Raw genomic sequence first — 17152 nt, forward strand, 5'->3', positions numbered from 1 at the left:
CAGCATAGAGGTTGGACACGGCTAACTGGGACGTGACCGATGGGGTCGACTGAATGTCAGAACTCAGAGAGAAAAAGAGAGCGAGAGAAGGTGTGTGGGAGAAGAGGGAGTGGAGGTGGCCATGTTTGAGCTGATTCATCAACCCGCTCAGCGTCTGCTTTCCCAGTTTGCAGTGCGATTTCTGCCGAGTCAGGTGGGCAGCGTGCCTGCTGCTCTGCAAGTTGGGTCACCTCTTTATGCAAAAAAAAAAAATAGCGTGTGTTGGCATCACGGTATTGGGCGACGGTGACAAAACGATGAACGGTATGTGACGGAACAAAATTAAGAGAAAGGAAGTAAAACCTCAAACAAGACACTTAGACACTAATCACAATAAGAGACATAAAGAGCTGTTTATTTGACACCTGTAGACTCACACATCTTTGATTATAAACCTAAAAGAAAGTCTCTACTGCATGCAGGAGAAAGACCGACTCACAAATCATCTGACATTAACTGAATCATTGGAGGTGGGTGTGGCAGGAATGGAAGGCGGGGTTTGTAGTCACGCTTACCTTTGCGAGGTCCACTAGAGAGTTTGCTTGGTCATTCAGCTTCCGTTGCTCCATTTTAACACTTCTTAATCTGAGCCCAATACAGGCAAGTGGTCAGTGATCATCAGGATATATATATATATATATATATATATATATATATATATATATATATATATATATATATATATATATATATATATATTCAATACTTTCACAGTCTTTAGGTTGTCCACTTTCAAGGCATGTACATTAATCTGAAGGCAGCAGAAGCAGTCCAGGGACATGCACAGAAGGAAATGGAAGGAGGATGCAAGGCTTGCATGGAGGAAGGGGCGGAGCATGGCGGCCTGAGAGCATGCAAGTGTCCACTTTTGAATCCATTTGCAGCAGAGTTTACCCGTAAACCATAATCTGTAACACAGCCTATGGAGAGTCCAGTAGTTTTTTTAGGATCAAAGTCACTGAGTGACCTTGTTAATATGACCAGTAAGAAAAGCGCCACTATAAGGTTTGTGTATTTTCACACTCACACACACACACTTTAAATGAAAACTCCATCCGAAATTAACATGCAATCTGAAACCAGCAAACAAGATTTATTTTATATCAAATTCTCAGTGAGTTTAAGCTTCTTTCATTACATTTTCAAAATTACCCACAATGATCTTGTATCCGCATGCTAGTGACACAGTGGGATTTGGGCCCTGTCTTCAACTATACCTAAAAAGAGTGCTGCGGCGGCGCTTTAGTCCTTTAGTCTGTCCAGCTTTCTCACTTCCTCATCTGTGCTTCGACATACAGTCTAATCCTGTCATCCATGCGACTGTTGCTAGTCGCCTCGGAGTTGAAGACTTAAAGACTCGACTGGCCCAATGTTTTTGCGCCCATGTCTCCACTGACTCTAAGTTGCATTTCTTCTCATTATACGACTTTGAACATTGCTGGAACGTGGTACACAAGAAAAGAAGCCCTTTTGCTGACTGATGCTGACTGGTATCTGTAATGTTTGAGTTTGTTGATGTTTTTCTGCAATTCAATGTCATTGTAAGTACGTTAGCAATAATTACGTCCTCCTGCTGTGATGTCAGAAAAACAGACAATCACCAAATTCAAACAGAAATAATAGCATCAAGGAACAAATTTGAAACAGAATCTAATAAAAAACAAAATTAATATTTGAGTGTGTCAGATCCTTTAATAATATTATTAGCGATTGTGTCATGACAAGTTCACTTCCTATTCACTGTCTGTTCTTATTTGCTATGTAAACAAAACCAAATACATTATTCAGATAATGCAATCAAAACAACTACAGATATATGAATAGGAGGCGCACTATGTTTTTTTTAGAATGTGATGTCAGAGATCAGAGATGTTAACTGATCCGTTTATCAGTGGAACAAGATAACCATAAAATTGGTTCAAATATAGTAAGAAACAAGGGACAAACAAAAAATAAAAGCAGCAGGAGCTAGATCTGCTGAAACGCCATGCTAACAGTGCTGATGTTTCTACCTGAATTTTTCCCTCAGTGTTTACATCTTGGGCCACGCCCACTTCGAATCCGAATTAAATCTGAATACAGGTACGAATGGATATGAGCATTTTAGAGAACCATTTAGTAGCATTGCATTACATTGGGCTAATTCTGATCTACAGCTTAATTCCACTCAGGATATTACCATTAATTAGTGAATACTGTGTCAGTTTTAACCAAGAGCTAGAACACAGATCACTTGGCATATGTAGGATTATCCAAATCAACAAATCCTACACCTCTCTAAGACTGGAAAAAAAATCAATGAATTAATTTCTATGAAATCTTCCAGGTAGTTTGTCGTTATTTATTTATTTATTTTTTGCTAAACCAACCCACACAGCTTGATCCATAAAGCTTCTATAAATTATTCAAATCCTCCATTCAATTACGTTTCCTCTGAGCTCCTTATCTTAACTAAAGCAAGTGCAGTCCCTTTTATCCTCAAGGGCATGGAAAGCAGAAAAGCAAGCAAAGCGCTGGACTGTGCTTTGAGTTATGAGCGAGAGTTTGCCAGCCACTTGGCTGCTTAAGTGGCCTTTACACCGCTCGGGGGTGTGGGTGGGGGTGCGAAAGAGCCGGAACACATCTACATGTTTTGTGTTTTCTTTTTAAAATCGAGTTCTGGAATTGATTTGAGAAGAGATTTGCTCCAAGTGCTCTAATTAGTCTGTGTGAATTTGATGACACAGATCAGAAAGAGCCTGCTATCAAGGCCTGAGGGAAATACAGAGTGGATTGGACCAGATGGAGCAATTTCTAAGAGATTAGATTGCAGAAAACCCTGCGCTGTAATGACAGGAAGTGCCAGTAGTGGGCGCCAACTTCACCATACTGCATAGGAAAACAAAAGAGGACAATTGTGGAAGTTGATTTAGTGGGAGAGACTAATCAAGATTCCTGATGGAATGTGGAATTTATAGTATATAGAATTGATAGCCAATTTATAATAAAAGTCTTGGTACTTTAGAGCAAATTTATAGCAAAAGTCTTGGTACTTGAGCGACAAGATTTTCATCTTGACTAAATCTGTCCCTGAATTTTCCTGTACTCACTACAATGACAATGTTGATGCAAATAATCACACTTTCAAATAAATACTGTTGCCAAATACTAAATATTTACAATAGCTTGTAGTACCAATACTACAATACATTACTACGTTCAGCAAGCCTGAGAGACGTTTTATTATGATTGCTAAAGCCAAAACCGTTTGTTTTTTTGTGTGATTCTTTTGCAGAAAACTTCTTACATCTGTGAAATCACAAGCACAGGATTGTTCTAATGAACTCCTAGCAGTGAACACACATGTAATGAGTTTCTGTGGGAGCTGTACTCATGATCCACAATGAAAGAGGGATTCATCTGAATGTGTGTTGTGATGATGTCATATGCCCAAATCTACAGCTAATCTGTGGCCATTTAAGATCCTCCAAATATTGAGTTTATTTGATATTGTGTTAATTTGTGTGATCTTAAAATTCTGGAGCGACTGACAAATTGAATGCAAAGATTATGGCTGTCGCTATAGCGTTTTGCCCTATTCATTTACATAGAGTAGAGTCTAACGCCACTGCTGTGTCCTAAACCACACAGGAATGTCTGAGTGACATCACATTTTAGCTACATTAGCCTCGCAAACGTCTCAAAGCTGCTGACTGTCTAATCTTCTCATAAAGTAATATACATTTGAGTAACTAAAAATATGAGTTTTCTTCTGCAACTTCTCTGTAATATCGATTTAATCCTGTCGTGTGGCAGCCATTTTGAATCTGGTGCGTTTTTAAGACGAACGGCCTCTCCTGAATGGAAGAGAAGGGCTCTCACGGACCATTAGGTATGTTCTGGAGTTACTGACCACCTACAAGGTTTATATCCAGCTTTAATAGGTGCTGGAGTTCAAGGTCCATTAATCTTGAAGTCTTATAGCATAAAACATTACTACATACCGGTTGGGTAAATAGAAATGGTTAAATCGGGGATGCTAATGCGGTGAAGATGCACTCAAGTGTGCTGCGTTTATTCAAGTTGATCCGGTATCTAATTTATAGGGCTGCTTGAGTGAGCTGGTTCCCGCTGGCTGAGAGAGAAAGCTGCTCGTTTTGGCTCAAAAGCAGAATGGTGTGGATTTGGGAAATGGACGAGGACATGCAGGGGTCCTTCAGGCATATTCTGTCCTTCAACACACACACACACATACACACACACAAACACACACAAACACACACACACACACACACACACACACACACACACACACACACACACACACACACACACACACACACACACACACACACACACACACACACACACACACACACACACACACTCTGAGTCATAGAGCCTCCACACCTCATTCCCTTTTCATCTGCTGGTCTGCCTATAAAATGTATCGCAGCCCTTCAATTCAACATACACAGTCCACAGCTCTTCCTGTGCCCACAGGAAGTTACAAAACTCCACAATTCCAGATCATTATGGAACCCTTCTCTTGGCTCTCAGCAAACTCCGGGCCACCGAGGAGGAAAATATGGAAGGAAAGTCAAAGGCAGATGGAGCTCCAGGAGCACATCTGGTTCCATGAGCCCAAAGATGAACCACCATAGTTTTTAAGATAGTAAAATCACTAAATATATGTGTAATCAGAGGGATGAGAAACAGTAGAGCTGAAGCTTTATAGCAGTCATCCTTCGGTTCATGGAAGCAAACCCGAGTTTAATCAGTAGCTACCTGATTAAAGAATTCAGATCATCACACTCATGCAGCAATGGTAGGAAAAACACCCTCCGTCATTAATAATTGAAATTCATTTGGAAAAGATGTAAAAAAAAATAATAATTGTGGAGTGTATTGGAGTTGTTAATAAAATGGTTCGATTAAAAAAAAAATCTATACAATCTTATTTTCTTCTTTAGTGTTGTGCTCAAGTAGAATGGAAGTTTATCTCACGTAAAATCTTATCAGTAAATACACACCGAAATGTTAAGGACATACTTTAAGCAAGGATACCTCATGCTGAAAGAAATTGTGTGAAATAGATAGAAACAAATTTAGGTTATATATTATAACCTGCATCACTTTAAGCTTGTTCCGGTGAGCACAGAGACATGTATAAAGATATGAAAGTCATTGATTGCAATGAAGTTTCAGCCTGAGTGAACTACTTTAATAAAGAAAAACATTACTTCAAAATGTCAAACTTACAAAATACAGCAAAATTTAAATATCTTCAAAATATGTGAATTGATCTAATTCCTATTATACGATTGCAATAAACCTCGGTTTGTTACGGTCTTGTTCTATTGGCTGGTCATTTTTCTCAGTTTTAAAAATCATCTAAAAACCAGCTGGTGAACATTAGATTCGATTTATTGATCTCATAGTAAGACAAATTTGATCGTTTTTAAAAAATTAAATTTCTGCGGAAAAAAGAAAGAAATTATTTAGCGGTCAAATGAATTGTGACCGAAAAACTCAATATTTTCCCAGATTTGCTCTCCCTTATCACATGACAGGTGCAAATCATGAGGTTGAAGGTTAACACATATAGTATATATAGTGCTTTCACCCTCTTCCACATACATGAGCTTCTAACGAATGCCTAATGTCGCTGTGAGACACAATTTTGCTTTCTCATGCTCAGACGGCTGCGGCGCTGAAGCGATTCGAACGCTTTTATGTTAATCAGGATCCCAGTTTGTCAGGCCCTAGCTGGCAAAGAAACTGACATCCTAGTGTGTCTCTGGTCAATTGATGCTTATTGGATTCCTATAAACTGCAATAAGCTTCCTAGAGGCAGACAAAAGAAAGATTCTGGGTTAGATAGACTTCCATTACCTTAGACATGTTACTGCTGTAATGTAGCTTAGCTGTTTAATTGGATTCTATTTGAATAAATGTGTGTAGAATTGTTTAAATTGATCAATAAACGTTTCGATCGGTGTGTACGGCTGTGGCAAAAATATCTGCAGGTACAGGAGTACGGGAATGGCACAGGAGGAAGTGAACCAAGGTGTCGGTTACAGAATCATGAACACATTGAGAAGAAACATTTTGAAACAGGATGAATTTCACTTATCAAATGAGTGAGGGAGTGCCATTTGCGGTGTGTTCAGACTGTTGGGGTAGAAAGACAAGCTTTCAGACGCATGCACACGGCAGGTGTTTATCTGGAGGCACGAGGCACTTACTTTCGCGCTCTATTGGGTTGGGTTGACACACATAGGAAAGGAGGGAAAACAAAACAGACAAATGAATCATCACATCGTTCAGTCGTTCATTCAGTACATTCCAAACACACACACACACTTACACACACACACACATACACACACACAAACACACACTCTTACACATACTTTATATAGTATACTACATTAATATTAACTGCTCTTTGGCACTAGATGTAGTGTTCATCTTAGCTGCCAATTTGGCACAGCGTACTTTACCCCAGCCAATACCATTAAAACTACAACCCGGCTCTGTTTTGAGTCATCAACTGATATAAAAATGGATCAGCCAGTGAGTGTTTCTGCATGACCTTCGAAAAACGGAACAGAAGCAGTTGTGTTTTGCTGGATAAATGAGACACGCGCATCCTGGAGCTTTCTGTAATGTTCCTCCGAGGCTTTGAGACACAGCAGGTGGTGCATGGACTGCTGCACACACAGGCATCAGTTACAGCACACACACACACACACACACACACACACACTCCCCCACAAACACACTTTAACAGCAGTGGAGTAGCAGAATCGCGCACACATACGGCTTTACAGTGTCACTGTGCAATATTAATGGCCTGGTGGAATTTTGAGTATTCAGAGTGATACCTGACATCCTCTTGTCTCTGACTCCTTCATTCACTCTCCTTTCACGTTTTTTTTTTTTTCTGCTCTGGCAACATGCAAACATTGTGACAGGTAACCTTCATCCCTGGACCGTCCTTGCATCCTGGTGTCATCATCTGCGCCACTCCTTTCCTGTCTTGATGTGAGATCAGCTACAGTCTGAAGAATCACTGGGCTGAGATCAGCAGCTACTGTATAAGGTCCATCTGAGAACTTACTGATCTTCTATCTGTGATCTGTTACTCGTTCGGTTTTTATGGCATGGAAATGTTTATTTGAATGGTTATTTGATTTGGAATCGTCAACAAACTAAATTAGCAAGGGCTGTAAATCGTTAAGGTCAATGTCAGCAAAGACACCTATGGCTATTGCTTTTAATTAGCGTTGGGTAATGGGTTTAGAAAGGATTGTCCTCCACAAAGATATCAGATGTCACATGATGGTGGTGAAGCAAAAGCTTTTTCCTTAAGGACTATTAGGGAGATTTTGTGCTAAACATGGTTTAAATCACCTCTCTAATGCACAAAAAAAGAATGACCAAAAAGTACACAGTCCTTGGACCATCTCCTGTCCATTTCAGAACATTTTGAGGACATGCTGATCTGTCATTAGGACATTTTAGAAATTACTGATCTCAGCTCAGGTGTTATAAACACTTTCAGAGACTTGGTGATCTCAATTCAGCTACAATACCCACTCTCTGATAAATTACTGATCTGAGATCAAATACTGTATGAGACACGCTAGACACTGAGGTAATGTTATCTTACTCACCCTTACAGACTCAATAATCTGAGATCAGCAGCCTTTATTCTGTCTAAGGTCTCACCAATTAGCTAATCTGAGGACTCACTGAACTGGGATGAGGTAAAGAACATTCCCCTTGAAGAATCAGTGATTTGAGATCAGCTTTTTTTTTCTCATTCACATTTACATTCTCACTTTCTATGACTTACTAATATGAGAGCAGCTTCTGCATGAAAATCTGTGCACTTGAGAACCTGCTCATCCTATAGCAGCTAATTATTATACACTCCCCTAATGACTCTCTGATTCTGATTCTTTACTGACCTTATGAAGAATCATCTGACTATTGTGTCGAGTTCAGTTGCTGTATGCTCTAGGACTTACTGATCTGAGATCAGCTGCTCCACTTCATTTTAGGACTCATTAGCATTCCACAACTGTTCTGTTCATTTGATGATTCACTGATCTAAGGTCTGATAAAGTACACTTCCATAGCAGTGTCTGGTATTTACTCACCTTAAAGACTAACTGGTCACCTTGAAGACTAACTGGTCTTAAATCATCTCTTTTACATATCATTTTATAACATACTGATCTGAGATCAGTTGCTTCAGACCATTTAATAACATATTACTATGAGAGCAGCTTCTGCATTCAAATCAGCAGCTGTGGCTTGAAGCTGAGGCCAGCAAATGCACACTACACATCACCCCTGATAGCTTATTGCTTCTACACGGTCCTTCCAAGGACTGACTCACTGATCTGAGATCAACTGCTGTGTAGAGACAATCATTTTAAGACACACTGATCTAAGGTCAGTTAATCTACAGTCCATTTACTCAATCAAAGGTCTGAAGGTTGTCCTTTGGATCCAGCCCCCTAGTGCCTAGCTGATCTGAGAACAGCTGTTATATTCTCCCCCTGATTATCTCATGCACACAAATCTGTGCTATTTCACATCCTCTTATCACTCTGCACTGCCTGCATGAGGCAATTTTGCCAGAAAAAAAGGACAGAAACCAATCAGAATCAATGAATTTGATTCTGTGAAGTGATGCAGCGAACGCTGGTAAGGGCCGCTTTGAATAAAGGATCAAAATGTTGAAGCCTTTAGCCCACCACGCTGCCGCACTCGTAACACACACTCGATTTTTATGGGAATGGAAGTGAGCCAACTGCCTTAAAGAAACAGTTCAGTTCAATCTGGAATTCAAAGTACAAGGCACATTCATAATTCATGTTTCTGACCTGTTTGTGAGTGCTGAACGTTTAGCATTTGAAGGTTTAGTTTCATAAACAAAATTGCTGCAACAGGGTACATCATTTCAAAACTATTTCAAAGCCGAATGTCCAAAAGAAAAAAACCCACCAGGATAAAAATGTCGAATTAAAACCCACTTTAGCAAATAACAGTCCAAAACAATAACGTAGAGCAGTGTTCTGCAATGTTGTCCCTGTTTCAGTGAAGATTTTAGTGTTTCCTTGTGCTGACACACATTTTAACCTCCTGAAGGGCTTGTTAATGAGCTGATGAAGTCGAGTCAGCTGTGTTAGAGTGGGGAAAACACTGGATTGTGCAGTGAAGGATGAGTCTGGGGACGGCCCTGAATCTGAAAATCCCACACTGTACTGTAAATACCCTGGCTTCCGAACGATTAGAAGAACAGAAGAAAAAAGACCATAAGATTAGTATTTAGTTTTCATATAATCTCTGGATATGTACAAAAAAGATGAACACACACAACCCCTTGTTTTCCAAAGATATCTATTAAAACTACACTAAAAAAAGCAGTGTATTTTATCAGACACTGTGCATACAATGTCCTGTTTGTGCAGGATTTGCTTCGCACAAGGGGTACCTGGGGTAATTCTATCTCCTGCAGCTGCTCTCTGATTTTATTTCCATTCTGACCATATTGTGTACATATTTACAAATGACTCTGTGTTTTTACTTCTGATTTTCCAGCAATGGGAAATTGTGCTGCTTAATATATATAGTTGTCTAGTATACTCGACAGATATAGTAAAATTTAAAATGCATGAGCCACAGGCTGATTAAATGAGCTATTACAATGACAAATACAGGTATAAAGCTACTTTACAATCCTGCCAGGTTTTCGCAGGGTATTTTTCTGATTGCTGCTGCTTGGATTTTGCTCCAGCATTTATATATATATATATATATATATATAAATGCTGGAGCAAAATATCTCGGGTCACGGGGAGCCTGTGCCTACCTCAGGGGTCATCGGGCATCAAGGCAGGATACACCCTGGACGGAGTGCCAACCCATTGCAAGGCACACACACTCTCATTCACTCACACAATCACACACTACGGACAATTTTCCAGAGATGCCAATCAACCTACCATGCATGTCTTTGGACCGAGGGAGGAAACCGGAGTACCCGGAGGAAACCCCCGAGGCACGGGGAGAACATGCAAACTCCACACACACAAGGCGGAGGCCGGAATCAAACCCCCAACCCCAGAGGTGTGAGGCAAACCTGATAACCACTAAGCCACCGTGTCCATGAACAACATAATTAATAATAATTTAAACATATAATGTTACATGTTGGCAAATAAACTCAAATAACTTTAAATGTTTTAGTAATGTTCCTTGTGTTTAAACCACGTATACATCCACTATTTCCTAATATCGTTCCTAAACTGTTAAAATAACCTTCCAAACTTGGTAGAAAGGAGGAATGGAATATACTGGAATGGAAATGGGATGTACTCATTTATTCAGATACAGTACTTTTGTCCATACAGTGTATAAAACATGGAGTGGATGTGACCATGCATTTTGTATGTCGCTTTGGATAAAGGCTTCTGCCAATGCTGTAAATGTAAATGAGGTAAAACATCCTGGTTCCTTTATAGGAAATATAACCCGTGGAAACGTACTCACCCTGCCTTAATGAACCTAGACAAGAAACATTTTACCATATGTCATCCAAGCAATCTAACCCTGCTCAAATAGGACTACTGACAATCACATGGCAACGAATCAGGGAGTAGCAGCTTTATATTACCCCAGGATTGCCCCAATCACCACTCCGAACTTATGGCACATTAACAGGGCTGAATTAGTTTTAATGATTATAACGTACACCATAGAATAGTGTGTAGCTTTTTTCTAACTCGATCTTAGTTCTCAGTTGTTGTTAGTTTTATGACAGGATTTTTAATAAACTACACTTATCAGGTTGTAGCCAAAGATGAGCTTAATCCACCTATAGCTAACATTATGATACATAATAATAATAATAATAATAATAATAATAATAATAATAATAATAATAATAATAATAATAATAATAATAATAGCTTTGTGGATTTATCTCACAAAACATATCCTGTTATTGCTGCATTGCTGCAGTTTCACTTCTTGGCGTTAAATGATCAACAGTGCAGATACTGTATATCACCTTATGACATCTGTAACAAGTTCAATTTAGTTCAGCAGAAACTGAACTACTGCTGATGGAATCGGAGTAAAGACATCTCCCTGTAGACTTGTGTTAGCTTATGTGCACTGCCTTGATCTAATTAGCTTCCTGCTAATGTGGCATGGGCTTTGATATATCAAAATATTTAGGAAAATTTTCAGCGATGTGGTAGTCTAGAAGACAAAAACTTATAGAGATTCTTCTGCTGTTGTGTTTAAGCATGTGGGATGTAGACTAAGGAAATTAAATAAATAAAATCAAGAATCCTAACATGACTAGCACAAGGTGAATGCTAATAGCCCCTAATAAGCATGCTGTAATTTACATTCATTGCAAATGAGGAGCTAACATCTGTTAGTATGAACATTCTGCATGACATCTAAGGCAAAAGTGTTTCTTCTTCTTTCCTTTTTTTTTTACACAAAAAGGCCATATTAAGGCTTATATTTACAAACTGGCTAGACATATTGATTAGTATGAATGTGAACAAACATACACACACACACACACGCAAGAACTGACACACAGAATTGAACTATTAGAAATTTTAATCGTATTGTGTGTCTGTGTCTGTGTGTGTGTGTGTGTGTGTGTGTGTGTGTGCGTGCACCGAGCAGCAACTCCTAAGCTATGACAACTAACTTCCTAAAGAGGTCTAAATCTGTCCTGTAGCAGAAGGACAGTCCGTCAGGTTTAGCATAACTTTGCACGACATTGAATAAACCAGTGGCAGCTTTACATACTAAATGAGCAATACAAAAGGTGGATAATAAAAAGAAAATAAACTGGAAATGTAATGCTAACACTAAGGGGCTGTCAGGTTCACAACACACATTCACAGACATTCAAACAGAAACACACACATAGAGACACGTTCACACTCACACTCACACACACACACGTTCACAACACACACACACACACAGACACACACACACACACACACACACACACACACACACACACACACACACACACACACACACACACACACACACGTTCACAACACACATTCACACACTTTCACACACACATACATTCAGACACATGCACACATTCACAAGCACAGTTTTTTGGGAGGTGAGAGGAGAACCATAAAACACCAGGGAATTAAACACTATTACATTCTATTACCATTGCTTTTTGGTCACCTGGTGGTCCGGCGGCAGTTTCCCATGCTCTCATTGCTGCGGCCCGGGTTCGATTCCCAGGCAGGGAGCAACTCTAACCACTGAAGAATTAACTCTCAGTGCTGGTCCCAAGCCCAGATAAAAATGGGAGGGCTGCGACAGGCAGGGCAGAACAGATGATCAGCCGTCTCGACCCTGAACATGAAGCAGCCGAGAGAACAATAACAACCTATAGCCGATTTTTGACAATCTGTGTGCCGGAGTTTTTCAGCCATGAGATCGTTTCCATGACTGTTTTCATTTTAAAATTGCACTAAAAGCTTCACCATGTGAAAGGGACTTCCCAGACCACCAGGAATACACTAGTTAGCAAATTATGACTTAAATTGTCATAAATTGATATTCGGACCATTTTCCCATACTGTTAACTGATTTAAACATCTGTCACAAGGGTCAGAAGAGACACAGTAAACTTCAAATGCAAGTCATTTACAATCCCACAGTGTTTGCTGATAATATCATATTAAACATAAAGCCAGTGGTGCATGGCAGATGAACAGAAGGCATGAGATGAATAAACAGATTAAAAAAAGCAAGAAAAAAATGACAGATGGAGAGAGAAAGAGAGAAAGAGAGAGAGAGAGAGAGAGAGAGAGAGAGAGAGAGAGAGAGAGAGAGAGAGAGAGGAAAGGAAAAGGAATCAGGGAGCATGTAAAGAGAAAAAAGGGAAAAAATGTGTTAGTATGAGTATAAAAAGAGAAGTGCATATGTTCCCTTGTGAATAGAAAGGAGAAAGGGAGGACAGGACGAGACACAGGACGTTCAATATGTTCTTCAAACAAACAAATAAATAAATAAAAAAGTTCCCTGTACCAGATCCACCTTTATTTTTATTTTAAGTGCTCTTCAGTCTAATCGCTTCCTTATTACGATTTAAAAAAGAATGTTGCACATAATTCATGTTTCAGTTCTCTTCCTCAAAAGTAAATGAAATACGCACACATAGATTCTCTCTCTCTCTTTCGCATGCGCTCTTTCTCTCTCTCTCTCCCTCTCTCTCTCTCTCTCTCTCTCTCTCACACACACACACACACACACACACACATACATTTCCATGTCTAACATCCCCGATCTTCCGAAGTAAGCAGAGTGACATTTACAGGGTGCGTCAGTGCTTTTAGATGTCCTATAAATGTCAAGCAAAGTGTGTGTTGGTGTTAAACAGTAGGACTAATGCAGGATTTACACATTAGAAGTCACTTTCAAGCTCCCACTGTGATTCCTGAGCACAAATTAAGAGTAGAAATGGAGCATATCCCATGGCCTATGGGCATTTTCCACTTAAAAGTTTTTTTTAGTCCAGACAGACCTGTGGGAAGAACATGCTCAATGATAACACTGTAGACGATAACACCCATATGGAAAAAGCTTTAAGGTTAAAACTTGAACTGTGTAGATGTAAATATTCAAATGGACATTAGTGCTCAGGATTGGGATGGGGACGAGGTTTCTTAGAGGAACGGCATGGCTTCAGGGTCCCTATTTCTAGCCTGAGCTTGGGTTACTTCCAGTGGGGAGTTTTGTTTTGTATCTTCTGTCAGTGTGGGTTTCTTCTACGTTCTCCAGTTTCTTACACCTCTCATGCACACGGATGGACGAACTACTTCACATTATCCTCAGGTGTGAATGAGTAAGTTAATGTGTGTGTGCGTGGGTGCAATGTGAATTTTCCTTCACAAACAAATTTAAAAAGACTGAAAGATTAGAGGTGCAACCGAGAACTGGACGCCTAAGAACATCCACTGACAAAGTCACACAGTATGTATGGAGCCCTTTGAGACACCCTGTCTAGCTGCCGAAGTTAATTTTTCCCCCTGACTTTAGGATGGGATTCAAACCTTTGCACTATGGGTCAAAGGAGACTCCTGAATGCTTATAAAGTTTTAGTCCTAACACGTGAATCAGCTCATGAAACCCGTCAACAATACCTGATAATTGTGCAAGAGCAGAGAAAACACAACTGTGTACATAAAACAACCCTCCCAGAGCAGAACCGTTAGCCACTGTCCTGTCCAAACGCAAGAAGGTCCTACACAATAACTCTGTTTCATTGTGACTCTGAAATACTCTAGAAACAATGCTTCATTGGTTCCACCATCGCTGTAACCCTGTGCTACAGGTGTCAAACAATTCAGAGCTCAGAACGTAGTTCTGTCACAGAGAAGACGCAACTGCAGACTGACATGTGGAACACTGGTACAGGGACGGTACGTACTGGTGAATGGCTTGGAGGAATTTCCTCTGGTGCTTCCTGACTCTGGCGTGGTCCATCTTCCTCACCAGCTTGGTGTTCTTGTAGATGAGCCAGGTCTCCCTGAGAACGTTTGCAGCAGTGTTCTTAACCTGAGGTAGAGAAAGAAGACATGGTGACTCACGCTGCAGCTCTGTGGCTTCTGGGTGAGGCAGACTTGCATGACTTGTTAGCTATGCTAGGCTCATAGCTTTAGCGTAAAACTAACGATTGCATATGGAGTATGAAGTTGGAAATGCTTGGTTGGACGTTAGAGCTTAAAATGACCTCTTACCTTGATATCTAGGTTCCTTCTAGCACTCTTAAAGGGTGTGTATACTTTGCCTGTACTTTTTAATGTATTTAATAGGTAGGTTTACATGCTAATAAATAATCCGTTCGTAACTGCACTGAGTGGTCAATCTGATCGAAACACTTTCACAGAAACACCTCCATCGATCTGGGTTTAGAGCTGGAATAATCAAGTTATTTAGCCATGTAAACGCTTGAATTCGGTTTTATCTCAACTGAATTAAAAAATACCTGCATATGTTTATTTATAATCTTACAAATAAACATACAGGCGTTTTGTTGGAATATATGTAACACACAGGTAAACAAATATGTGAAACAGATCGTGATATTTAAGGAACATTTAAACAGTTCTCTTTAATTTTTTTCATGTTTTCATACAATATTCAGAATTTTTATATACTGAATATAATACCAGAATCTTTCGATGAGAACGTTACAAATTTATTCCTGAAATGCTGTACTTAATATTATTTAGCATTGGTGTTAATATTTTGTAACAGAATAGAAACAATAAAAACTTTTAAGATGTGAAATGTCTAATTATGAATGTATTATTTTGTAATATTATATTAATTATATTAATAATTAAATATTATGTAATATTTTGTAACATATCTAATCTTTTATCACTTTATTTTCTATTTAAAACATACTGAGTGACCGAAACAAACAAACAAAAATAAATAAATAAATAAATAAATAATGTGTTTTTATGTGTCCTTTATTTTCATTCATAAATTTTACAGGCACGTTGTACATCTAGCTGCTTTTGACAATGTATATAGAAATAAAAGTGAAAAAGAGAAATGAATGTACTTACTCTTTTTGTCAGCTGCGTATCCATCATAAAGTTATGTACATGTTTTTCGGCTTTGGTTAATTCCAGTTTTTTTGCGACCACAGCCACCACCAAAGCAGTGCATCCGGCACCCTGGGGAGAAAGACGGGCTGGATGAAGGATAAACATTAAATATTGCCTCAGGATTGATTTCCCACAGAAAAATAAACTGCACTATCACTTTATCCACTGTATTTTATAACTCCATAGTGGTATATCAGTAAGATACACACCTTTCTATAAGCACAGAGCCGCTTTTAGGGTCCTGAAGGAACATTACTGAACATAAAAAAATAAATATACAGACTCACCATAATCCCGGTGAGGAGACAGACCCCTTTGCCACAGTACGTGTTGGGGACCATGTCCCCGTATCCGATGGTTAGAAAAGTGATTGAGATCAACCACATGGCTCCTAGGAAGTTGCTGGTTACATCCTGGTTATCATGGTACCTACAGCATGTGCATTAGGAAGAAAAAATGTAAAAAATCTGCAGAACTCATCTGAATTGGCATTGAAGGAAAACACAAAAAGAAAAGAAAACATCTCTTATTTATGAGAAAACATCTTGTTTTTATGAGAAAACTTCTCGTTTTTCTGAGAAAGCATATTGTTGCTAGAAGAAAATGTCTTGTAACAACAACAAATGATTTTATTTTTATGAGAAATCATCTCTTTACTACAAGTGATGTCTTGTTATTACAGGAAACAATTAGATTTTAAGATGCTTTTTGATAACAGCAGTTTAGTAACAGCATGTTTCCTATTGGTAAAAAATTCAATCAACATAAGAACATGTTTTTCTTACATATAATAAGAAAATGTTCTCTCGCATGATATGCTTTCTCCTAAAAATATTTTCTCACAACAATACGTTTTCTCATACTAACAAGATGTTTTCTTATAAAAATTAGATATTTTTTTGTGGACACAAAAAAATAATAATAATAATAAAAAAAAAATAATGAGATGTTTTCTTGTAATAATATGATATTTCTGCTAGGATAAAGTAGTACAAGAAAAGCAACATTTCTCAAATACCGTGTGATACTGAGATTGTGTAACATTCTCTATCATGTCCATATTGAACTGGCTCTATTGACAAAAAAGCTAATCAGAGAGATTAAATTAAAACATTTAATATGCGTGCCACAGATATGAGCTTTTGCCATCTGTAGCATCCGATTTGATTAATCCGATCACCGATGCGTGCTTTGAAAACACTAAGTGAAGCGATAAGGTGACCTGTCAGGCGTTTGTTCTGTTTTTTTTATATGCTTGTTTAACTCTTAATCTTAACTCTCATTAGCTAGCTAGGTACAGTAGGTAGGTAGCTTAGCATGCTGACTAAAAGTTCTGTGGTTAAAATTTCATGTTTCATATGACACCATAATCCTCTAATAATTTGCATATTAAATATGATTGGTCAAACACAAGCTTGTTTATT

At 38.8% G+C, this 17152-nt stretch overlaps 1 protein-coding gene across 1 annotated transcript in view; it reads right to left on the reverse strand.

Annotated features, from left to right (window-relative positions):
* Window positions 1-17152, reverse strand: part of kcnn2 (potassium calcium-activated channel subfamily N member 2) — a 42236-nt gene that overhangs the window by 2636 nt on the left and 22448 nt on the right. Inside the window, exons 4-8 of the mRNA XM_027175445.2 lie at window positions 16016-16157; window positions 15687-15797; window positions 14537-14664; window positions 6267-6275; window positions 555-624 (exon numbers count right to left, since the gene is read on the reverse strand). Of these exons, the coding sequence (XP_027031246.2) occupies window positions 555-624; window positions 6267-6275; window positions 14537-14664; window positions 15687-15797; window positions 16016-16157 (460 nt within the window). The remainder of the gene's footprint in view (window positions 1-554; window positions 625-6266; window positions 6276-14536; window positions 14665-15686; window positions 15798-16015; window positions 16158-17152) is intronic.

Source organism: Tachysurus fulvidraco, chromosome 20 (genome assembly GCF_022655615.1).
Source record: "Tachysurus fulvidraco isolate hzauxx_2018 chromosome 20, HZAU_PFXX_2.0, whole genome shotgun sequence".
Taxonomy (NCBI): Eukaryota; Metazoa; Chordata; class Actinopteri; order Siluriformes; family Bagridae; genus Tachysurus; species Tachysurus fulvidraco.